General features: G+C 33.0%; 1 protein-coding gene across 17 annotated transcripts in view; it reads left to right on the top strand.

Annotated features, from left to right (window-relative positions):
* The window catches only part of LOC119641713 (protein lap4), a 309,554-nt gene that overhangs the window by 85,770 nt on the left and 197,721 nt on the right, over positions 1–26,063 (top strand). For 13 of the 17 annotated variants that reach the window (XR_005247877.1, XM_038040526.1, XM_038040525.1 and 10 more), the window contains 8 exons: positions 3,625–3,980; positions 4,057–4,350; positions 6,774–6,974; positions 8,448–8,634; positions 8,705–9,192; positions 15,279–15,572; positions 21,922–22,032; positions 25,107–25,286. Coding sequence is in view for 16 of the 17 variants with exons in the window: in XM_038040526.1 (XP_037896454.1) it covers positions 3,625–3,980; positions 4,057–4,350; positions 6,774–6,974; positions 8,448–8,634; positions 8,705–9,192; positions 15,279–15,572; positions 21,922–22,032; positions 25,107–25,286 (2,111 nt within the window). In the remaining variant the exon portion in view is untranslated. Of the gene's footprint in view, positions 1–1,138; positions 3,201–3,624; positions 3,981–4,056; positions 4,351–6,773; positions 6,975–8,447; positions 8,635–8,704; positions 9,193–15,278; positions 15,573–21,921; positions 22,033–25,106; positions 25,287–26,063 lie in introns of those variants that run through there. The other 4 variants (XM_038040523.1, XM_038040522.1, XM_038040512.1 and 1 more) reach the window with 4 other exon arrangements.

Below are 26,063 nucleotides of genomic sequence, written 5' to 3'. Positions count from 1 at the left end.
CTGAGAGATCTTAATTCGATTTATGTAAATCCTATATGCGGACAAAATAAATATTACTGTGGGCAAAACATAAAGTGAAACCATTATCTATTCGTTCAGATCACTGTCATCACCTTCATAAACTCCACACTATACACCTTACTAAAAGTTTGCTTTAGCGGAAGAAATTCGTAGCGCACGGCACCGCAATAGTCGAGGGAAACTGTTAACTTCACTTTGATTGTTAAGCAACTTTGGAACTCTTCATAGATCTCAAAGACAATAGTACCAATCCACCAAAAAAAAAAAAAAAAAAATTAGTTTCATAATTTCATAGCATCCAAGAACAAGTCATCTTTCGGTTCCAGTATTGTATGTAGCTATAAATGTGAAAGTATACAAAATGCAAACATATATAATCTTTTCTTACATATCAGGCTTCATAGCTTAGAGCAAACGCATTGAAAGCGAGGAGTATTTTGTTTTCTACGGAGGAAATTAATTGGGCCCTTAGTAGATTTTAGGAAATCTTCAATCAATCGTTTAACACATTTTTTCATCATAACATTCGTAGACGCCTTTCTTGTTAAATGTATGTAAAACACATGTGATGACGTCAGGTCATGCCCATATGTCTAAGAAAATATTTAAATATTAAAAACTGTTTTTGTGTTTTTTTTTTGGTTATCATTATTTATTTACACTTTATAATGGAAAAGTGCTGTATTTATATTTTTATTGTTTGTCTACACATCCACACATACACACATAAGCACACTTAAACAATTGCACAGATGAATAAATGCTGATGAATAATTTTTATATAAATTTTGCAAAAAAATTTCTTAAATTAATTTCTTCTTCTTGACTACAAAAAAGTCAAGATTGCTTAACACATCTTAGAAGCACCAAGTTCGTTGCACTTTTTTGCTTTTGTGTTTCTATTGGAATTGAAAAAAGAAAAAATTGATCCTTGAATTTGTTTTCTTCTTCTCTCTTTCGTTCCTTTTTTTTTTTTTTTGTAATACGTTCAACTTGTGGTGTCTGTTTGTTTGTGGATTCAGGCAGTCATTCAATAACCTTTTTATGAATTTTATAGGATTTTATTATTAAAAAATATGTAAAGAAAAAAAAAAATTCATATTAAATTTCAATAAACAAAATGTATTGGATTTTTATTTATTTTGCAAAATTTCATTTCTCTTTTTTCATTCTTTTCGGTTTGAACATTTTCTATCGATGCCAAGTAAATATTTGGCATTATATATATCAGTACATTACATTGTTTATAAAATTTAAAAAATTAATATTTCTATAGCGTCTATCGAATGATGCACACCTTACGTTCGTCATAAAGTATGACATAAAAAAGAAAACTCTCTCCCAAATATGGTTTAATAAAAGAAATTATTGCAGCAGTTATGTAGACTTGAGTGATATAATTTACGATTCGATGTAGGAATCGAAAAATTGTTACTTTATTTATCTTGTACTCTACTGTATTGTATTGCAAGCTGCTGAAGCAATCCCTACTGCGGACTGAAAAGGTCTGTTGCACTCGCCCGTGCTTCTAACATTCTAGTTTTAGATTCCTTATGAGTCCCATCTTCAGGTTCGGAGCGTCATACGTTATAATGAGTTCGCCACGCATTTCTTATCTGATCCGGCAGACGGCCACGCATTCGCACAGGCTGTGATGGCGCCGTTTCGTCTGTCCCCTAGCAGAATCTACATGAATCACCCGGTTTGAGACCGTATTCAGTATTTTTCAGATGGCATCTGCGAAAGTTATCACCCGTGCAATAGAGATCTTGTAAAATAGGAAGCAACTTTTTACTCAATCGCAAATATATTTTGTTAAAAGTGTTCGAAATTATGCAATTTCAGTATCGGTACGAAACTCAATAAAATAATCTTTGGCTTAAAAGATTATGTTACGAATGTCTTATGAGGAGTGCAAATAGGTTTTCTTTTAAGATGATGAAGTTCACTTGAATAAAGTCATTTACGGTTCAAAGTGAAAGTGAAGAGTCTCGGTTCAGAGACCTTACAGAATAGAAATGAACATCAACCAAGTTGAAGAACACTTTTCAATGGATCATTAATCGTGTGGATCGTCCATCTGTTTGTGGATTCGCGCCTGCATTTGTTGAGAGTTTGTAAAGTTTTTCTAGGATAAAAACTGAAATTCCCTCCCCCATTACTGTCGCGATAGCTGCCTTTACGAGAACATATGCAATTACAATCCCCGACCTTTTAATCCTTTGAGTATGCTAATCTAATACACTAATCCGTTGCACAAAAGTGGCACCCCACGTGGGTTCACTTACAAACAAATGTTTGACTTTGCTTTGACAGGATTAAAAACATTACTATATGGTACACAAAAGAGTCATCAAACGTACGGCCACCCTAGTCCCTTCACTAATAATTTCAAATAGTACTATATCGGCCCTATGTTGATATGACATAGTAGTTAGTCTAAGAATTACAATGTCGAAGCATAGTTGGTATGAAAGTGCATAGGATTAAGTGACAGCATTGAAATCTATTTTAATAGCGGTATAATTTAATTATCATATTGAAAGAACAGAGATCCCGATTAGTCATTTTCTCTTTGGATTTTGACGAAAGTTTTCCTACCACGACCCTCACACATAACGTGAGCAATAGAATTTCGAATGTTGTCGAGTTTGACTTAGTTTTTTTTTTCGTTCTTGTGACCACAAGCTAAAGCATTATAAGGAAGTATGACCCATAAAAGATCAACGAGCTGGCAAAAGGCCAGATGAATAAGTTAAAGCAATGTTCAGTTTTAAGAGTTATAAGGCAAAAGACATTTTAAGTACAACCTTTGTGCGTTTGCAGTGACGTGAAGATTTTTATTATATTAAAATAAATTCTAAATACGCGCAATAATATATGCGTAGATGTGCACATATGAAGTCGAGCCAAGGAGAATATCGTCAGAATGTTTAATGTAAAGATTAAAGTCAAAGAAGGCAATAATACGATGCCACGTCGGAATGGTCGTACGAACAACTACACACAACATACGAATAGCGGTTATAGCAGTCCGACAACCACCGGCAGTTTACGAAGTTCATTGGCTTCGGCGAATCGCAGCCCTAACAATTCACTAAAACGCAAAGATAAACGTGTCAGAATTGTCACAACGTATCCCCCGATTGATAATATAAACCAGCGCACCAAACAATATGGTAAGCAATATATGCATGTTAATGAAAACATGATAATACACTCGATAAAGGAAATTAAAAAAACAAAAAAAAAAAAAAACAATACAAAAAGAGAAAATTCAGGTAATGAGGCTTTCGTTAAAGGAAGTTTAGAAAAATGCTATATTTGTTAGTTTCTTCCCCTCGTAATTGTTTATGCACATCCGAATACTCTTAGTTGGTAATTGCTAAACGTGACTTGCATTGATAAAATTGTAATTCCTTTCACATACATGCTTGTGCACACACATCTTGTTTACCAAACTACTGGTACTATTGCTACTACTACAGCTACTACTACTACTACTAGTACTACTGTTGCTACTGTTACTCAAACTATTCCTTCTTTTGCTTCTTATTATGTCGGGGCACATGTTCTCAATTGTATGTACATTTGCATTAACAGATGCCATCGATGGTATTACGGAATTGCGTTTGGAGCAATATGAAATTCACATTGAACGCACTTCGGCCGGTCTTGGCTTAAGTATTGCCGGTGGCAAGGGATCGACGCCTTTTAAAGGTGATGATGAGGGTATTTTTATATCACGTGTCACCGAAGGTGGTCCAGCGGATATGGCCGGCTTAAAAGTGGGCGATAAAGTGCTTAAAGTTAACGGTATTTCGGTAGTCGACGCTGATCACTATCAGGCTGTGCAAGTGTTGAAGGCTTGCGGTTCAGTTTTGGTTTTGGTAGTAGAGCGTGAAGTGACACGTTTAATTGGCCATCCGGTGTTCAGTGAAGATGGCTCTTTGTCGCAGGTAAGAAAATCGAATAAAAGAGAATTTCAAGAATAAAAATATCATAACTATGGTTTTCTTTTGTTCTTATCGGTAGATATCTGTGGAAGCACGTCCTTTGCCTATACAAATTCAACAACAACAACAACAACAACAACAGCAGCAACAGCATCAACATTCAACTCATGAGAAAGCCATTCCACCCCCCATAGAAATTCCCGCAGATAGTCAACATCAAATTCAACAACAGCACAATCTCCAAAACTATCAGGCAAATGTATTTACTACACCAGCAACAGTGGCTACGGCAACAGCAGCAACAACAGCGATGACACTTCAAGACCAACAACCACATGCAACATCAACAAATGGGATTGTCGAAAATTCCAAGGTTGGTAATTTAAAAGTAAATTTTACTTACGTCCCTTATATATGTATACCTTAAACACACAAAAGCAACACAACAGCAATACGTACGTACGTACATACGTACTGTAGGAAAACATTTAAATTAAATTCTGTCAAATTCTGTATACGAGTAAAAAAATTTCTTTGTTATTTAGAATTTTCCTTTAAACATGCAATTGTCCTTAGACAAGGAACATTTTTCCATCAGAGACAGTAGACAATTGCCGACAGTATTTAGTTTCGTCGAAAAGGTTAAATGAATATCCTTAAAGAATGGATTACATTAACTTAAACAATACCCATAACCACAATTGTAATAGATTGTTAAAAAAGTACTGAGCCGCCGAAGAGCGAACGAAATTCGGAATACATTTGTTACTATTGGAAGTGCCTTATGGGCATCAGCCGACTCGATTAGCTCGCCGTACCTTATTCATAAGTAATCAAATGCTTTTAAGGTTTCAGAGGGAATTCAAGGGAACGAATGAGAATGGAAAAAATGTCAACCCATTCCCCTATGCCAAGAAAAATATGCAAAGCCATTAATACAATTGCAGTAGATAGGCCTCAGCTTGTTAGAGTGACACATGCTCCTATTTCTAGAATGTATCTGTACGATGTCAGCGGGCACCGTGAGGTGAGGGTTTCATAATAGGTACTCACGTAAAACCGCGGAAGGAATCTGCTTGACGTAGGCATCATACATTAAAAAAAAAAAAAAAAAAACAATTTGTTGAAAATTAAAATTTGAAACTTTAAACCCATTTATCGGGTCAAGCTTACGATAACACTGTGTAGTAAACACTCTGACATTTTTTCGAAAAATGAAAATCGCCAGTTCTATAAAAGATTTTTGACATTTCCAAAAAAAAGGAGGTAAATACACCATTTTCCAAAGTCAATTTTTCCAATATTCCTATGATCCTTAGGTTTTGTGTCATATTTTCAGAAAATGTTGAATTTGTTGCCGTAGGTGTACAATTGTGACCTATAGCCGTACGGAAAACGAAATCATGGAAAAAGCATCGGTTTCTTAGAGCCACTATGCCTCCTTTGTATATAAAAAAATTCGAAGAAACCTTTTTTTAACCGGCTTTAGGATTTTTACTTGCATATAAGGGGATAAATTATGAAATTTGATTTAGTTGCTTGAAACACTCTTTCGTGCAATATCTAATACATTTTCCATATCGTAATAATTTGCACATTTAGTAATGCTAGCTGTTAAGTAACGTTCTGGACATGCTACTATGAAACCTAATGCCATTTTATAAATAAAAAGCTTAATATTTTTTACATTACCTAATATGTATGGATTACTGTCGTCTATTGAAAATTTAATTCATTTAAACAAGACCCAAATACTGAAGCAAGTTTAATCGGAAAGTTCATTCATTAAAAGCTACCAACCGAGTTCTTTCCAATGTTTTTATAATGTTTGTACGTCTGTTGCATTTAGTAGTCTCTAGGCGAAATTTCTCAGTGTTGTCATGTTATTATTGGAAAATGTAAAAATCATATAATTAATCTATTCCCAGAGATTTTCTCTTTCTAAGAAAGAAACAAAATGAAAGTTACGGTAAAAGTATCCATAAAATTATATAAGGATTTCTGTTAAAAATGCAGATTTACACACTTCTCTATTTTTAATGCAAAAATTAAAAAATCTGTCAATTGAAAATGTCGTATCATTCGAACTAAAAGAAAATATATATATATATATATATATAATGAAAAATATGGCTTCTAGTTGCTCTACTATATTTTTATTGCTATAGTAACACTCGAGAACAACATCACAAAAGTTAATTAAATGTTAAGCATTGATGTAAAATTTTCAGTTAACAATGACTTTTTTTGCATCCTTCACTCTAAATGATCAAGATGCCTTATATCATAGTTATCGCGTTTGAAATTCCCGAGAAAGAAAATCTTTACACACAGTGCATATATTTTCTAAAATTCCCTCGAGTCATTTTAGGTCGATCTAGTTCTATGTCTATTCGCTGAAAATAATGTCAATTAAGGCGAAATTTTAAAAAGTATTTCTCTTTACTAGCTTTGATTATAAGAATTGCCCAATATCTCCAACTAACCAACATTTAACTTTGGGCCGTTAGGCGGGCAAAAATTCTAAATTCATTGCGGGGTATCTGAAATTCTCGTTCATGACATTCGCATTCATTTACTTTGTTCGGTGTTGTTTGCTTCTCTCTTTATTTTTTCCATAAATTTGCGGTAAAGCATTGAGGTTAAAGCGTTTTTATGTATACATATATATATATACGTGTGTGTGTGTTTTTTTTTTTGTTTTTCAAATGTATTGCACTTTGCATACACCAACACAATTATTTTAATTTACTATAAATTTATCTTTAAATATTTCTGTTTGTGAATATTTTATAGGATGCATTGCTAAGCTATATAACATTGCACACAACATTGATACGCGATCAAATTGGCCAGGGTTTGGGTTTTAGCATTGCCGGGGGCCGTGGTTCACCTCCGTACAAGGATGGCTGTGATGGAATATTTATTTCACGCATAACTGAAGGTGGTTTAGCACATCGCGATGGTAAAATTACGGTGGGAGACCGCGTAATGGCAGTAAGTATGATCCCTCCAAAGTGTAAATGTAAATGTAAAATTCATTTTCATGTCCATATCATGGTTAAAAAACACAGTTAGTTATTTCACGTATTGATGCAAAGGGATAGAAATAATTTTTGTGCTTGCGCGATTCCGTTTAAAACTAATCAGAAATACGCTATCGTTGAAAACGAATAGAGTTTTGAATTGTTTTTGTTTTGCAGATTGCTAGATAAGACTACGTCTATATAAATTTAAAGTAATATAAAAGTTTGGCTGGCTGGCTCTATCTCTTTCGAACATTAATATATTGCTCGAACAATAAATATGTTTCTGTTCGTTTCGGAAAGATTACGTTCGTAAGCCATTTAGTGTGACTCGCGTCAACACTTCGAAGCAAGGTTGGAAAATCTAAAAAATAAATTATCCCCTGAAGCAAAACTTAATTGTCGGAGCACTTTTAATGAGACTTGCTTCTTCCTATATATGCTTACTTGGACGACTGGCTTAAGCCAATCTCCAGGGTGTTGCAATTTTGAATTCGGAAATACGTAGGCACATTCAGTGCACGATGTATTTCGGCAACGACAATGTTTGATTTTCTCTTAGAACTTTTTTATGGGAATAAAAATAATTAAGCTTCTGTGGAATAATAGGAACCACGAAAAAATACTATTGGCTTGTTCGGAAAGTCATTTGCTTTTTTTTTTTTTTTTTTGATCGAAAAGATGGATGTAACCTTTCAGCGATCGTACGAGTTGTTATTCGTCAGCTTGCATTAGTTAATTTCTTTATGTTCTTTTCATCAGCTCTGACGGACCTCTGTCAGCATATCTTTTGCATATACATTCAATAATTTGTTTTGCTTGAATATCATTTTTGCTTTACCGATTTCGCTGCCTACAACTTTCCATAGCTTATATGGCGTCAAACAAAAAAACGCTGGGCCGCAGAATCAGAAAAATCTTTTGAAAAACAAGGCTTGCTTGTGGTTCAAGTGTTATATTGGCTGTGAAAAAATGCAATTGAATCTGCTTTTGGGAAAATTGAAATGATTCTCCGAACAACCTAATATTTTGACCAAGATGCCAATTAAGTTCATGTATTAACACTAACCCATGAGATATAATAGAAATTTAATTTAAATTTAGTCAATGAGTTTTTCTATGCCACTACTCCCATGTAGATCACTAGAGGGTGGCAAGTGTTTTTTTGTACCAACTTTGACAAAACTTGGAATTTCTTGTTCAAAATTTGCCTATAAAACCAAGAGTGATAAACGATTTCAAGGTCCATTCGCTTATACGACGTTTCTAAAATGGAAAATTGGATTTTGAAAACTCGCAGTTCTTTCAATTCAGTACTAATCGCTGTAGTTTTTCAACTTATCGAACGAACATTCAATGTGGACGTCTTTTTTTCGCGAATAAAAATCACGCATCTTACCCTTTGTCGGTTAAATTTCAAATATTTTTCGCCGTTTCTTTTCAGATCAATGGCAATGACATGACAAATGCCCAGCATGATGCAGCTGTTCAGTGCCTAACGGAACCTCAACGCTTTGTACGATTGGTACTGCAACGTATTTATCGTGGACCATTAGATGCACCTTTAAGCCCTCATAGTCCGGCTGTATTAAATTCATTAAGTCCTTCAGGTTATTTAGCCAACAGACCGGGTACGTTACAAAAAAAAAAAAACAAATTAAAAAAAATTTAATCTACAAACTAATATTAATTGCTCTCTAGTGAATTTTAAGCGTTCGATTGGTGATATCATAGGAGAGCAACAGCTATCAACTCCAACCAAGTACACAACACAACCAATTAGTTCTTATGATACAAACAAACCGTTGTCGGTAATGACAACATCTACAGCAACAGTAACGGTATCACAACAACCTACGAGTACTGTTTCTTCGGCCAAATTAAATGGTTTTGCCAACACAAGTGCTTATTCCCAGCCTACACAACAACAGCAGCAGCAGCAGCAGCAGCAGCAGATATCAGCGCCGGTAGCATCAACAATAATGCCACAGATTGATAAATTAACCGGTCAACCAGTGCCAGCTCCTAGGCGTTCTAATTCTGTGCCTCAAAATGATGGAGTAGGCAATGAAACTGGCATTGCTGCAACCACCTCACATAACGGTAAAATACCTCATGCTGATGCCAAAATAGGCATTACCAGTACGCCTTCCAATACAGCGCCTGCTACCGATACCACCGAAGCTCAGGTAAGTGTTTTTAAAAAAAAGGTTTCGGTTATTATTCTTTTCTTTATCTTTTCTTTTCTATTAATTTAAGACTTTGTGCACACGTCTCTTTAAGTTTCATTAAGAAAAACTTTTAAGTAAATACCATTATATAATGACCTTTTACTACTATGGCAGTTAAGTTAGCTGATTATTATAGTGCAGAAGAGAAAGAAAACACAAATAATATGTTTTTTGATAAATTAACTACAGGTTTGCCTAAACAATTGAAAGTATCGATCCATCGATCGATCGGCATTCAGTTCAATTTAAGAATTATAAACGATCGATAATGATTGATAGGAATATTGAGAAACCAATGCTTAAAAGAACTTAAATCACATCTAAGAATAAATACAAGATGAAAGCATTTTCATTAACTGATTTTACTATATGCATAAACACACACAGACACAGATACACACACACACATATATCAACCTCTCCGATGTATATAAACATTTAGTTGTTTATACCTATAATATGGGTCATGAACATGAGTGATGTTCTCTCTCCTTCTTCCAATAACGTATCACATTCCCATAAATATTTTCAATTATTCTGTTCATGCATACGTATACACCCATGTCACGAATAAATATATTAAACTAAAAATTTTAAAAATAATATTTTTTTTTAAAAAAAAAAAAAAAAAAAAAACGAAAACAACAAGCAATTTTTGGTCGTATTTTTCGCGTAGAGGTCTTCCGAATAAAGTCGGAAAAAGTTGAAGGATATCAACATTTTATTATCGGTCAAATTCGTAGAAAAAAATATCTCCAAGAAGTTGTGCACACGCTACGCACGTGCAGTTTTTTTTTCTTTTTTTAAAAAGAAAACTATGTTTGGCAGCGAATGAATCTTTTCTACCCATCACCGTTATCCTAAAAAAGACGGGAAAAAATAAAAGAACCAGATTACTATGAGTAACAAGCAAGAAACACGGAAAGCGAAAGTTTTCACAGTTTCTGTTGCATAGGTGTGCGGATAGTGAGGCTTGTCGTTTGGTCATTTTCAAATTCTTCTGTAAACTAATTTTTACGAAGGGGAGAATGTTTACCACAGATACGACACAGTTGGGCAGGCGGTTAGGTGGACAGACGGATACGTTGAGATGCATCCCTAATTTAAAACTGGACGAGAATTTATATATTTTATAGGGTTTCTGAAGCTTGCTTCTCCCCGTTACATAGGTATTGAGAAACAAATTAAAGTTTGATACACTCTAACACTGAGTAGGCGTGGTATCAATTTGCCCAATTCTTATGCAGGTGATTCAACATCGCCCATAGAATATTTATCGTTCAAAATTTTGTAGATTTATTTTGCTGCAGTTTATGCACGTAATGAGCAAAAAATCATTTTTATATTTTTTTTTGAAAAGCACAAGTGTTCTCAGTTCACGTGATACTGTAGGTGTGTCCTGCGATCGATATAGTCCAGTCTTGTAGTACCAACACCTGCGTACAAGAACTTCCAGTGTTTCTGTCAAATTTGAAGTCGATTGCTTCATTTTTGTGGTCAAGCAAATGGTCACGACACGGACATGTGTAAATCGATGTAGAATTTCATGCTGATTAAGAATAAATATATATTTCATGCGGTCTCTGCAGCTTCCTTCATTGGTCATTGGAAAAACTTTGACAAAATGGATAAAACTCGCTTCCTACGGTGATGGGTATACAAATTTCTTTGAAGGAACACAGGATCGAATAAAAGCTGAAATTATAGAAAAAAAATAAATTTCTGTTCAAATCTACCTTAGGAGGTATCAACACAAATTTTTGCAATTAAATGAAAAAAAAAAAAACGTTCAAATATTACTTAAATTTGAACAAAAGAAAACTGTGTTTAGGAAATATCTTTGAAGAAAATTTGCCAAAAACTAAGTCTTTTAAGTCTTAACACTCTTTAATTGCATTGAGAAGGAGACAACACATTATAAAATTATAAGGGCTTAATGCATTTGTGTATGTACGTATTTTGTAAGCATAATATATGTATTTATATATATATGTTCTATTGTTATGAACGATCTGTTGAAAGTATTTAACAATTGGTTTTTTTTTCTTTTTGTTATGTGTAATAACATAATATATTACGTGTGTTGTATTGTTCATGCACATAATAATAAAATTGCATGTGTTTCTATGCTAATATGTTTGTTCTGGTGTATATTTCCAATTGTCATATTTTAAAATTGATATGCAAAAAATATTCTCCATTACGATTCAATACCATCTCATATAATGTAATTACATTAAAAAATTATTAAAAAAAAAATTCATATCCATTGAAATCTTTAAACAAAAATTTAATTTCAATAACTCTTTTTGCCTTGAGTGTATCTATCTCTTCGAAGAAAGTGAACAGAAATTGGAAACGTCGTTTAAGGGACGAAAAGTGTTTTCTTCTTTTCCTTTTAAAATAGCAACGGCCCGACCTCTGCCCCATTTTCATATGGAAAAAACGGAAAATCTCAAACCTTCTCAATCTTTCAGGCATTTTTCATGCTCGCTTTAATATTTACTACGAGTGTGTATGTGTTCAACAAAAAGGTGACTCTTTATTTTTCGCGAAAAATATTTATTTATTCATCAATGTCAATTCTGACCCCTTCAAAGTATGCCCCTTAGGTGCAATGTGCCAACAATTTTTCCAATCCTCGAAGCACCTCTGATAAGCGTTTTTTGGTAGCTTGAGCTTTTTCAGCGACGCTTCCTTAATCGCAACAAAAGTTTGTCCTATCATGGAAAGGAAACCGGAAAATGTCACAAGGGGACATGATTACGGTATTGTTTTTGCCCAACAAATTACGAACACACAATGATGTGTGAGCTAGCGCGTTATCGTGGTGCAATATCCCTGATTGATTGCTACACAATTTAAAAAATTTTTTCATATTGCTTTACGGAAACGGCGCTTAACTCCAAGGTAACTTTCTTTACTGACCGTGCCACGTTCGGGCAAGAACTCACAAATCACTTTGCTATTGCAATCGAAGAAAACAATGAGCAGAAGGGCCTTTCTGCCATTAGTATGATACGGCTTTGGTGTCGACGTCACAAGTCATGTTTCGTCACCAGCTACGACGCTTTCGAGCAAACCCGGATCGTCGTTGACGTCATCCACCCGTTCGTGAGCGATGGTTCTGCGCGGACTTTTGGTTAAGAGATTGCAATTTCGGAAAAAAAACTTCACTGTCAGACGTTTCGTGCCCCAAATAATCGGAAAAATCGCATGGCATGAGCCAACCGCAACTTTTTTAATAGTGATTCGAAGAGTTTCCATAACAATTTTTTTCACTGCTTCAACGTTTCCATCGGTTTGTTGACGCGTTGACACGTCCAGGACGGGCGTCCTTATTAACTCTTCTCGGTCTCCTGTGAAGAGCTTGTACCACTTGTCAACTTGCCAAAAAAAAAAAAAAAAAAAAAAAATGGAAAATGAAAAATGAAAACTCAAACGTACGTAGCCCACGAAATTTGAAAAGTCACTTTTTTTTTTTTTTTGAAAACACCTCGTAGTGTTTTGCTGGATGTAAACATGCCTATGTCAACTTTTGAGCTAAACCTGTGGATTTCAACCAAAATGTGTAAAACGACAAGTTTACGTTTCTTATCTCAATACTGGGACAATGGCAAAAACATAAGGACAGACATGAATTAAAATCGACTTGAAATGTGGAGACATATTAACAATACATACAATTCCTTGTGGTGTCTCTCATGTATATTGCGTACTGAAAATCAAAACTATTATAACTTCATCCTTTGTTTAGTTAGTTTGTTTATGAAATTTGAAATTTTTAATTAATTAAAACATTATCGACACCAAACGTAGTTTGGAATTTTAAGCGAACAATATAGTTTTATAACAAATATATGTTAGTAATTCGCTTGATGACGACCTGGGCAAAAAGGGTTAAAGTTTTGGTAAGCATGCAGCTGGAATTTATATGAATGTATGTTGTTGTATGTGTTTGTTTTATATTTATAAATGCCATCAAAAGCAAGTCCATCTAATTATGCTAATATTAGTTTACATATGAACTTTCCAACTTTTTTCCATATTAATTGTGAATATGTTGCGTGGTATATAATTAAATTCAATTTTTTTGTGTACTTTTAGAACAGTGTTTTCCATAAATGCTTTCAATTTTAATTTTCGAATTCGTAAACACTACGATATGTGAGAGCATGTTCAACATGTTAGAATCCTTAAAGAGTTAGTTAGGAAAGAACCGATACAAGTTTTTCATTAGGAAAATTCGTTCGCGGCAGGTTCTTCAGCATATTTTATACCGTCTAATATGTAAGTAAATCGCAATCACAAAGTCTGTCTTTGCCGGTTTAAATCTCAATGCGGTACAGTTTGCCTTGGCCTTAGCTGTAGTAAGTGCTCGGTCGGTAAAGGGCGAACATTAATCGATAGAGCACACACCCATTAATTAGACTGCGGCCATCATATTCTATCTTCTTTCTCATATGTTGTTAAAGGGAATGCAGGGAAATAGAGGATGATTTGTCGAAAAGATAGGTATAGTAGTCTGCAAAAATAATCTAGAATCCAGTACTAATGCGGGTAACGCGGGTGATTGCGAATTAATTTCGAAACGGAATAGCTGTTCAATTTTTTAAAATTGGAACTTTTAGGTATCTAAGAAAATATAAGTTTGACGCTGTAAAATTAGGTAGAGGCAAAGTATAATATAAAGTGCAAACCTTTAGCTCATTTTCTTGGCGCTACAAGGAGTAGTCTTTAGTTTATCTGCGTACACTAGTTTCTTTACAAACTATGTTCTGCCAATAGCTTCACAAATCCTAATTTTGCATGGAACAATTCAATGAACAAGCCATAATATCTTATTGATATTAAAGCTATAATATCCTACCTTATGGTATATAATCTTGTTGATAGTAGTACAGCTTTAATTTAATGACTAAATTACGATGCCTCGAGTATGCGAATGTAAATTTTTATGAACAATATTTCAGCAGTTTTTAAGCGCAATATTCACTTGAACTTTCGCATGCTTTCCCCATAAAAGCGCTTGCAATGCAGAAATATATCTGCTTAGAAACATTGCATGCCTTCATTTCGCGACTGCCTGTCCTATGATAAAGCTTACTAGCCCTTATCGTCTTGATTTGAATGATATTGTAAAATATATGAAATTTTTTCAAAATTTTACTTCGCCTTCAAAACGCAATTGTCACGAATTACTAAGTCTTATCTGCACCATAGTACAGTTTGATAAAGTTAACATTACCAATGTTAAGCAACTTTTAAGCCATTTATCGGGGCGAAAAGGGCATAAAGCTTTTTCCTTAAGAATATCTTTTCACAATTTTTGCCTTTGTTTCGAATGATTTGTTCTGATTAATCACTTTTTAGATTAGCCCGGCTCGGTCTTATAAGTCGTTGAGGTTAAGCGACTTTCTTAGCACTTCATGCGATTCTTTAATGGGAGTTGAAAAAGGCAAGAAAACAAAAACCCATTAAATTTGCAATTGTAGCTCATTACGAGAACTTTCGGGCTATTCCTTTATACGACAAAGTCATAGGAAAATTTATTTGTTTTACATAAAATACTGTAAACCGTTCTTCTATCACTAATTAAATTAACATAAATACAATTTTTGCGATAAATGCATAAAAAAAAAAACTTTTTACTGAACATAGAAAAATGATCAACAATAAAGTATTTAAAATGATTTAATTATATATAAATTATATATTTATTTAATTAATTTTCACTTGGTAACATTTAAAATACAGATATATTTTTTCTCTGTTTTTTTTTTCTCTCTTTTTTTCGTTCTTTAATATAATTAAAAACAAAAATTAATACAAAAAACATTTTAACGAAACTATAAATAATCTTGAATCAAATTATTATTATTAAATGCCTTGAAATAATATTTTTTATGTATAACAAACCAAACGAACAACAACGAACAATAACAACAAACACAAACCCTTTTCCTTCCTTTCTCACCTTTTATATTGGATGTGAAACAAAAACACAAAAAATAAAAAAAAAAAAATAAAAATAAAAAAAAAAGCAGCAATCGTCATCATTGAGACCTTTAACCAGTGAGGATTTCCAAGCAATGATACCTGCACATTTCCTAAGCGGAGGAAGTCAGCATCAAGTGCATGTCGCTCGGCCAAATGAAGTCGGTGTAGGTCCATCCGTTACAGTAACGGTTAATAAGGCTGTGCCTGATTTGCCAATGTTCCCAGCTGCACCCACCGAATTGGGACGAATCACCGAAACAATAACTAAATCAACATTTACGGAAACAGTAATGACTCGAGTCACCGATAATCATTTAGCGGAACCTTTAATAAGTGAGGTGATTATCAACTAATCATCACAACATTACTACCACTACCACTACTACTACTACTACTACTAGTACTACTAGCAACTCCACTAATAGAATTTTCACCTCATTTTTCACATTTCACTTTAAAAAAAAAAAAAAAAAAAAAAAAAAAATTAAAACCAAAAAAATAAATTTTAAAACATTTTTTAAATTTTAAATAAAAAAAAAAAAAAAAAAAAAAAAAAAAATTAAATTAATAAAAATCAATGTAAAAATTTCTATTTCCCTTCAAGCACATGAAAAGAGAAAATGCTTTGCTTCTTTTAAATGAACGTACAAGAAACGGCGTGAAGGCTAAAAGTAATATTACCGATTATCCAATCCGGTCGCTCCTATAGCTAATTATTTAAATGAAGTGTTTATGTATTTATTTTCAAATCTTTAATTAATTTCTCTCATAAGTTTTGGTTTAATTTTTTTTTTTTTTTTTTTGGTTTTCCATTAAAACTATTTGGCAACAAAAAAAAAAGCAAAACAAATTCTTTTATTTGCACGTCTGCGCATTCGACCTTTATCTGGATTTTTAAATTAGCCTTGCACCAAAAACTGAAATAAAAAACCGAATACTTTTTCGATCAATAATAATTTTTGTAAATAATAAGTTTTATGAAAAACACTTAATAGTTTTCATGTAATTTTTTCACAATCACAGTAATTTACGTTAGAATATTTTTTTCCATTTTTTCACGTTTTCATTATTTTTTTTTTTTTAGGTGTTGGTTTTGCTACCGCAAATCTAGCTTAGTTTAGTTTTGTTTGCAATGTAAATATGTATATACATTTGATTTGAATTTGCTGCATATATGTACATACGTAGCTATGCCATAATTACTGTACTACCACATAGATTTTGTAAAATGGAAAAATACCATCGAAAAAAAAAAAAGAAAAAAATATTGAAAAATAATAATAGCTTTTTATTTAACAATCACTCAAATTGATTGATTGATAAAATTGATTATATTGTAATCTATTGCTTGAATAGATTTACTTGAAAAGCTGCCTTTTTAAAAGCAGCTTCTGGGCTGGGATCTCTATTATGCTATTCACATATTTAAATATCTCTTGACTTTGCATTTAAATAGAGAAATCTTCTGTAATAAAGAGCCTTAAAGAGCAAGGCACCTTTGTCCATTCGCTACTCTGCTTCTTGGTTGATGAATAACGTAAGTCATTCTCTTTTGGTTTTGATTTGCAAAGACTTACAGTTTTAATAAAGGGTTTTAATAAAATTGGAAGGCGAAACTCCCATTATTCTGGTACTTTCCGTTTGTGAACAATAAGATGGTCTTTGCTTTATGAAAGGGAATAAACATTTATTCACTCGTCCATTCTTTCTTCATCCTTCTTTTAGAACCCAGTTCTCCTTGGTTGAATAACGATTACATGATTGATAAAATGAGTGATTTTACGAACAGTGCGAGGCGGTGCGAGAAGATCCAAGAATATCTTACCTTTTGAATATATTTTATATGAACATGTGTTCGATTAGTAAAACTGTACGGCCTGCATACATCTTCCGTCAAAGTCAGCTTTCCCTTTTTGATTTAATCATTGTAGGACTACTTTTGCAATTTTTTTTTTAAACTTTAAGGAAAAAACAAGTAAAAACTCTGTAATGGATGACGGCCCAAATACCCTACACCATCCTACAGTTAATCATGTAACGACTTTTCAAAATAAGCCTTTGTATGGGAAAGAGTCGAAAAGGTATTCTAATCCTAACCATTTACTTTATAGCACGCGTAAGGGAACAATTAAAATCTCACGTCAGTTGACGAGAGGCTTCCCATTAACTTCCTTATTTTGAAAAATTCTTATTTAAACAACTGCAGGGTGGTATACGGGAAGTAACCCTAGAAGCCGTCTGATCCAAACCATTATCAACAGTGTTCGTTCTGCGGCCAAAATAAGTCGATGTACTAAATTTCATCGAAATAGCTCAAAAATCATAGCCTGCAGGTTGAACAGAAAACAATAAGATGGACAAATGGACAGAGAAACTGCTTCTGAGTCGATCGGTATTATGAAAGATGTATCTATCTCAACTCCTTGTAGGTATTGCACACAGCCTTCCTTTACGACTTTAACAAACAATTAACTCGATTGCCTTAAAGCCAAATTGTTGGCTTAACACCAATTCAATTCAAACATCATTTAGAACAGTTTGAAAACTTTGCACATGTTTCTTAGTTAAGATTTCTAGTATTAGTAAAATTAGTAAGCAGGTGGTAAGCCTCAGCCAAATCAATCACAATTAATTATATAATAATACTATATGGAAAGTGCTAATTGCGCCTCTCGGATATTTTGAACGTGAATCATCATTAACGTCTACACATTTCGATTCATCTATTTTTTTTTATGACAGTATACGAAATGTTATTGTCGCCTAATCCATGTGACCAAAAACTTTGCTTTTTGCTCAATTTCTTTTAGATACAACTACACTTTCACTTGCTTGACTATAAATGATTGACTTTTCATTTATAGTGCAATTCATATGAAGAGAATGTATAAAGAATGTATATGTCTATATATATGTCATGCTATAAAATTTCTGCATGACTCAGAGGATTCATTTTTAAAGAAAATATTTGAAAGTTTGCAAATTGCTTTAGCCTTAAAGCGTTTTAGGGTAATGCAGGTTTTTATCGCTATTAATCTTTGTAAATCAATCATATTTTAATGTAAATAAGAATCTCTCTGTCTCTCTTACTCTCTCTCTCTCTCTCTCTCCATGTCTTTCTTTGCCCGTCTTTTTCAAATTTCCTGTTCTTAAAAGTGGATCAAATTTTTTCAATTGTGCCTCTTGAACGAACGATTGTAAAAATAAATGGACTTTAATGGATTGCTAATGGAATGATGAATATTCAAAGTTAATAAAATATTCACAAATGTAACTGATAGTTAGTTTATCAAATACATCTACCTGCAGAGAGACGAAAAGTTGCAATTTTTAAAAATATTATCTTATCAAAAAAAAAATCATGATTCATAACAATGTTATTTGTTTTTATTTATTCGGACAGATGCATAAAAGAAACGAAAGCAACAGAAAATTAAATGCAATACAATAATGTAATATTTATATGGAGTAGGTATTTTTGTTTTGTGCCTTATCTTACCGTGACTTGCCTTTATTGTCGAGTACACTCTATATGCAGTTCTTTGCCATTTAAAGAAGCACTTATTGCTTCAAGGCTTTACGATCGAAAACAAAAGCTAATTGCTAGCTTTCGCTTTTCATTAATCGCTGAATGATATCTGGGTTTTGATAAATGGCAAATAGCTTATGTAGGCTCAGTTAAAGTAAATTCGAGCCTCTGATGAGTTTTTTTTGCTATGACTCTGTCTGTGAATGATTCTGTCATGTTAACTTGCTCAACGCCTTTTATGGAAAAGAACGAGGAGAAGTAATTTCGTATACTTTCCAAGTGAAATTTGATTCTTCGAGTTTCTATCTTAAATAATAAAAGCCTTTTTTTATTAAAGAGTTTTTCTCGTCATAGCTTTTATCATGTAATGAATTATTTCTTTTAAATGACTCGAGAATATTATATAAAATTTTTTTTTTATTACATTTCATACAAAAGTATTCGTATCTAAAATATGTGATGCATCATAAACCACTTGGGTTTATGGAAAATTCATAAACATCTGGCAGTGAATGCATTGGAAGAGTAATGCATTGAATATGCTTTTCATTGAAATGAAAGGGTAGTACCCTACAACAGGTAGAAATTTCATTCTAGTACAAAGACTATCGTGGAATTGGGTCGAGATTTAAGCTCCCGAAACGAACTGTTTGCTAGGTTTCGGAAATATACATTTTGTTGATTAGCTTGGCATTTTAACAGAATTCAATTTTCAAAACGATCAACATTCTTGAATTCAAAATGGGCGTGTATAAGTAGTAATGTATACGGTTATCGAATGCATAATACAAGTGGTGGAGGTGGTATACATCTATAGTCAGCTCGCGGTTGAAATTGTACGGTTCCATAAAAAATATATATGACATTCAATTACATTCGTCTTCAGTATTGTGATTGAAGATGTATGGAATTTGTGCAACAGAATAAAAGTTTTGGGTTAAAGATCGAACCCCTATCTGTATTTTTAAAGAGATGAGTTAATGACATCGGGAGGGTGATAATTTCATTATAATTTTAGACGTCCGTAGGTCTCCTACGTTATAAATAAAGCATCACCTATCGTGCCAGGAAAGCTCGTGTCAAATGCAGAGCGACGTGAAATTTAACCTGAAACCGTTGAGATGATCTGGAAAGTCTCAGGGAGAACTTTTCGTCAAACTGTCTTATTGTAATAATAACTGAGTTATTTAATTAAATGTTGCAACGTAACCATTGCAAAATAATGTAATATATTACGAACTATTTCACAAAGTTTGGATGAACTCTAATTTTCCAAATTGTAAGCCAAACAAGATGACGACTTTTTTTTTTTGGTTGCGTGAGAGTGAATTATCTCTTCAGATTTTTTTATTGTAAGCCTGTCTTCATATCGTACACCACTTGTTGTGTAAGGTATATTAAACTTGTACGGAAGCGCATACCATTTTCACTCAGAATCATTTTCTGAATCGATCTAAGCTTGTCTGTCCATCTGTCCGCCCGATTTGTGCCAATGTATTTTTGCGTTCAACCTAAAGATCGTAATTTTTAAGATATTTTGTTGAAGTTTGGCGAACTCACGTGTTTCGATTCGAGGACGAACGCTATTCCAAATGGATCGGACAGGAAAAATTTTACGACCACTCCCCATGTGTGGCAAAAAATTGCAAAAGAAGTATAATTTTTAATATTTCATGGTGAAAATTGGTTCATAATAATAGTAAATCGACAAAGAAATCAAAGTTTTCCAATTTGAGTTACGTACATTTATTTTTTGGATATCACCGCATGTAAAGACTCTCAGGAAATGTAAGCCAAAAAGGCCTAACTGTTAATGCTTTATAATGAAAATCTCTTTATTTAACCCAATTTAACGCAAAAAAAAAGTCGACCAAATTTGAACCACGTAGGTCTGTTTCTTGGAATCCACTTCATATAAGATTTGTCACGAATAGTGAGAACTTCAGAAAAAGGCATAATTTTTAATGCAGGAATTTAGCAACAAAAATTTTACAGTAAGAAATTTGGATTACGTAGCAATATTTTTAAAACCCCATATGTGTATATAGGGGCTACTACGAAAAGCAAGTAGTTTCTAGTTCTAAACAAAAGCGGAAATATAATAAAATTCGTAGCAAATAAATGGAGTTTGCAAAATTTAGATCTCACCTTACAATGTTTCGGGCATCCTCCAATATGCGGGCTTTCATGGAAAGTATGTCTTTGCATAAAAAAAAGTTGTCATTTTTGGCATATCATTGCCAAAACGAGTGAATAATTATATATAGGTAAAGTGATGTACGATGTCAGCCTTTTTCTTACCTGCTGTACCTGCTTGATCGCCTCTGCTGAAGGCTAAAAATTACCATTGTACGCATTTCTGAAAGTACTTCATTCCATATGTCATCGTTCGTTAAATTCTGCAAATAATCTCAAGTTGTAGCGATTTACGTCCGCAACGTTCGTGTAAATGTACAAATCATTAAAAATATCAATTTAGTATCATATGTGACTCATAGGCTTCGGTTTTTGATTTACAGTCGAATTCTTGTAATCAAATTTGCATTGGTATGCATGTTTGTATCTACTTACGTTCATGTTGTAATCTACTGTCGAATGCTTCGGCGAAAAGCGAACTTTCCCTGCTTTTAGATAAATTTTTTTTATCTTATTGCGTAGCCTTGCTTGACAATCTGTTTACCTCTTTCTATCTCTCTGTCTGTGTGCACATAACATAGCCAAAACTGTAAAATTTAAGCTGATATTAAAGAATAATATTTTTTATTGCACTTTTCTGTTATTTCGTTATTTTTCCATGTTATTATTGTTATTGGTCTCTTACTCATGTTTGTTTGGTTAATTTTATGCATTTATTGTATTTTCTCATGTATATGTATTTAGTTAAGACTAAATTCTGGGTGGACTCTGGTGTTTGCATTTGTGGAATTTTTTTGTTGCATAATATGTATGCGTTGTTGTATTATTATTGGTTACGTGCCTCTGCTCAAAATTGCATTGCTTTGTACATAACTTAGGTATAAGTACGAATTCATTAGCAAATTTTTTTTTTTTTTTCTTTTTAGTTTAATAATCACATATGAGATTTTTGTACAAATATTTGACATTTTTTAAAACTTTTTATAAGTTCTATAATGCTTTTTAAAATTTTTTTTTTGCAGGAAGTTATTTTACCTAAAAATCAAGGATCTTTGGGTTTCAGTATTATTGGAGGTACCGATCATTCTTGTGTACCTTTTGGAGCTCGACAGCCTGGCATATTTATATCGCATGTAAGTTATGGTGATTTTTATTTATTTAGGTATTAACGGCTACATATCAATATGACTCATAAGTAAAAATATACAAATAAAGGACAAAGAGGATTGGAGGTAATTTAACCTAGGCGTTAGGATACTTAAACATAGCTCTAAAAAGCCCAAAGGAAGATAAAGAAAAGCAATAGCGACGTCAACGCTTAGCAATTATCAATAATAGGATTTATCCAAATAGCTTTTGCTTACGTTTTCATATAAAGGATAAGTGATTGCTTTAGAAAAAAAAGGATTCAAAGTTCACGATATATTTTAATAACGGAGCAGTGATATCTACCACTGATTTTAAGAGATGATAAAAGCAAAAGCATTTCAAGCGATGTGTTAATGATATATTCTACACACGGATGGATGTTCTATTATGCAAAAAACTCGTTTACTCGAACTTTCATTTGAATAAAAATATAAAATTCAAGGATTTTTTGTCGTAATTATCAAGTAATGGAACTACATTGGATGTAGGAAGAATCCTAGGTGCTGTCTTTTCTCAAAAATATTACACTAATCATCCGCACTTAGGAAAGGGAAATGTAGGGAAATGTACGTGAGGTAGTAATACATACGATTGAGAAATTTCTTCCTTGTTTTTTAAGGTAGTGACAGTAAGTCAAAACAATCAAAAAAGAAAAAAAAAATGAAGATGTTACAACAAAATTGATAATCATCCTCTTTCTCTCTTCTTTAATTACAAACACGTGAGTGATACGCGTGTTTTTTTTTTTTGTAACGTATTTAAATACTCATTGAAAGCTTCGTACCAGACAATAAGTATGTTACGCGATATAAATCCAGTGAATGGCATTTGGTTGGTAACGTCTTTTTTATAAGGACTAAATATATAACAAATATATAATGTATAATGTACGAGGTGTGCTTAAAAAATTTCGATTTTCGAATTCTTTTTTTTTTTTTTTTGTTATGGTGGTATACATGTTCCCAAAGTATGTTGACATTATCCATTAGCCGTTTTTGCATTTTTAGTTTTATTTTTCAGAGATATAAAAATAGACATGTTTTGGTATGCTTGGCGACTTTTTCCTATCGAAAAAATGTATCAATGAGTATGTATTAAAGTTTATGTGGAAAATAATATCAAATGCTTGAACTCACCTAAAATGTTGACTGTGGCATTTGGCGAATCTCTTTCGAGCCAAAAAAGTGTTGATTATGGCACATGTTCTTCACAGAAGGTCGAGATGACTACCCTGAAGGCCTCAGCACGTCAAAAACCGAAGAAAACTTTGAAGCGGTGAAGTTGCTGTGGATATCCTCATATCGATTAGCTTTTGGCGTGAAATTTTTTCGGTTGTACGGAATTGTCCAACAACTAGTCAGTGATATTGCACTACGGTAGTGCGCCTGCTCACATGGATTCATCGGTCTTGTCCTCCTATGGTGTTTTTCCTGTTTTTTTTTCCTGTTCCCATAACTAAAAAGACACATGAAACACATGGACTTTCTTTTCGTAAGTGCTTCGACAATTGGAAAAACTGTCGGCATAAGTACCTTATACATAAGGGGGATACTTTGATGGGGACAAAATTGATATTGATGAATAAAGAAGTATTCTTTGAAAAAAATGTAAAGTCGCTTTTTTTCCGTGAACATACCCTGTGAAGTAATTTAAATTTACAATTAACTAAATATAAGGAAATTAATGAATGTATGCAAAAAATATTTGACGACTGCGCGGAGTATTCATCTTGAGTCGATGATTTCTACTTAACGTTCCGTTTACTGACTGATCCTTGCTTCTCTGTGCTTCTATGTAGCGTTATTTCTTTCATTTTAATCTTCGCCATTAGCTCTCCGCTGTTTTACTGCTCTTCGTGGCATCCATACTTTGCACGTCTGCATATATACTTTTCATACTCCACTAGGATGTAAATGATCTTATGAAAGAAAAGTTTCTAACAATTGAATCTAAAATGGAATTTAATGCAGAATTTTTATATATAATTGCCTATAAAGTTTTAGATTCAAGTTATGTTACATGGGATTCAAGTCATCTTATGTCTTATTATTCAAAACAATGCTTTCTACTGCAGCCATTTTTATACACCAAATCCTTAGGTTAAGGCTTAAGCAAAGAGCTACTTTCTCCGAACTATTTATCCAAACTTTTTGATTAAATTGATGGTCTGGCATTATATAACCGAAAGTTTTCTCATATACAACAAAATTTTGGTAAAGTATTTTGCAATTAAAATACATTAGTTACAGTTAAATATTTTGCTCTTGTAAATATATTACATGTGCACTTTACGACAGCTAAATATGAGTTGACAAAATGTATTTTAACGAAAATAGCGACCAAGCGGAATAGTGAAAAGTTCACTTGTGAACCCTCTACATTGCAGTTAGACATCTGGGCATGTGAAGTGAAAGTGGAAACAGTGAGATAGAGGGATAGAGAGAGAGAGAGAGAGAGAGGAAGAGACGGAAGAACGATAAAGTAAATAACGATAACTAAATATAAATGCACGCGTTGGGTGTTGCATGTGTATACAATATTTTATGATCTGAAGAACTTTTAACTTTTTAATAATATTTTTCGAGTCATAACTTTATCAAGTTGGCTCCATATAGAAATTGTTTTCATATTTCGCCATAAATTATGTAACAAACTTCATTAAAGTCTGCAAATTAAAGCATGGAGAAGAGAATAGGTTAGTTGTTGTTCTTTTTTTTTTTTTTTTTTTTGCAAAGTGATACGACACAAGTACAGTTTGAAAGTATAGTATAACCAACGAAAAGTGTGCGTATTAGAGAGCTTATGCTTCTCTAGCTTCATTTCGTTTATGTGACATGTCAGACTAATGAGTTTTCAGGATTAAATTTATGTCTCTTAATAAAGCTGTTGGATTTTTTTTATAAAACACACGCACCCAAACGCATACTGACACGTACAAGCAAGAATATGTTTGCTTGCATCATACAAGTATACATTGCACACGTACATATACATATATATATAATGGCCGCTCTATCACTAATGTATTTAAAAAAAAAAAAACACTTTTTCTGTTTAGGTTGTTCCGGGTGGTATTGCCTCTAAGTGCGGCAAATTACGTATGGGAGACCGCATTTTGAAAGTCAATGAAGTCGACGTGTCACGGGCAACGCATCAAGAAGCTGTAATGGAATTATTAAAACCGGGTAATGAAATCAAATTGACAATACAACACGATCCATTGCCCGCTGGTTTTCAGGTAAGTTTCGAAAAGCACTTAACACTTTTTCCTAAAAGGTTAGTTAACTTAAACACGTTTTGTGCCCCTCTGCGAGCTAAAAAAAAAAAAAAAAAAGAAAAAAAAAACAAGAAGAAAAATAAGTGAAAGGTGCTTTATTTAAATTTTTAATTAAAGAACACTCACCGAAAGAAAACGTAAACACATATATGACACTTTTTATAATTTATCTTTGAAATTTTGCATTTTTTCTTCGCACATTCGCAAAAAAAAAAAAAAATATCTAACACGCCATACATACAAAGCAAATACAAGTAGATTATATACCCACTGAGGTAAGCTTTCGAAGAACAACCAAATTACTTTTACTTTTATATCAATTACTTAAAAATGTATACTAAACAGAAACTAAATGTTTGTGTGTGTAGTCGGTGTTTTCTTTCAAAAAGCATTTCAAAGTACATTTTTCTGTTAATTAGCGTTTTTTTCTTTTCTTTTACATATTTATACTTACAGTTTTCATTTATTGCTTGCAGTTTATGGCTTAGGGCTTCTTATTGAATTGAATAGCGTTTAAAGAAGAACTCAACAACAGTAGAATCTTTCTTTATATATACGCTTTTGTTACGTCCGGAACAGAAGATTTAGGTGGTTTTGAGAAATGTGATCACGGTTTGGTTATTAAGGAGAACATCATAAGCATTGCAGTGTTGGGAGTTAAAATTTGAATTTGCTACGCGTTCTACGCTTTTAAAGTATCGGAGGCAGAATATTGTTTTCTAATGAATTTTTAATGAA

Source organism: Glossina fuscipes, unplaced genomic scaffold (assembly GCF_014805625.2).
Source record: "Glossina fuscipes isolate IAEA_lab_2018 unplaced genomic scaffold, Yale_Gfus_2 174, whole genome shotgun sequence".
Taxonomy (NCBI): domain Eukaryota; kingdom Metazoa; phylum Arthropoda; class Insecta; order Diptera; family Glossinidae; genus Glossina; species Glossina fuscipes.
This window is presented reverse-complemented; position numbering and strand designations above follow the sequence as displayed.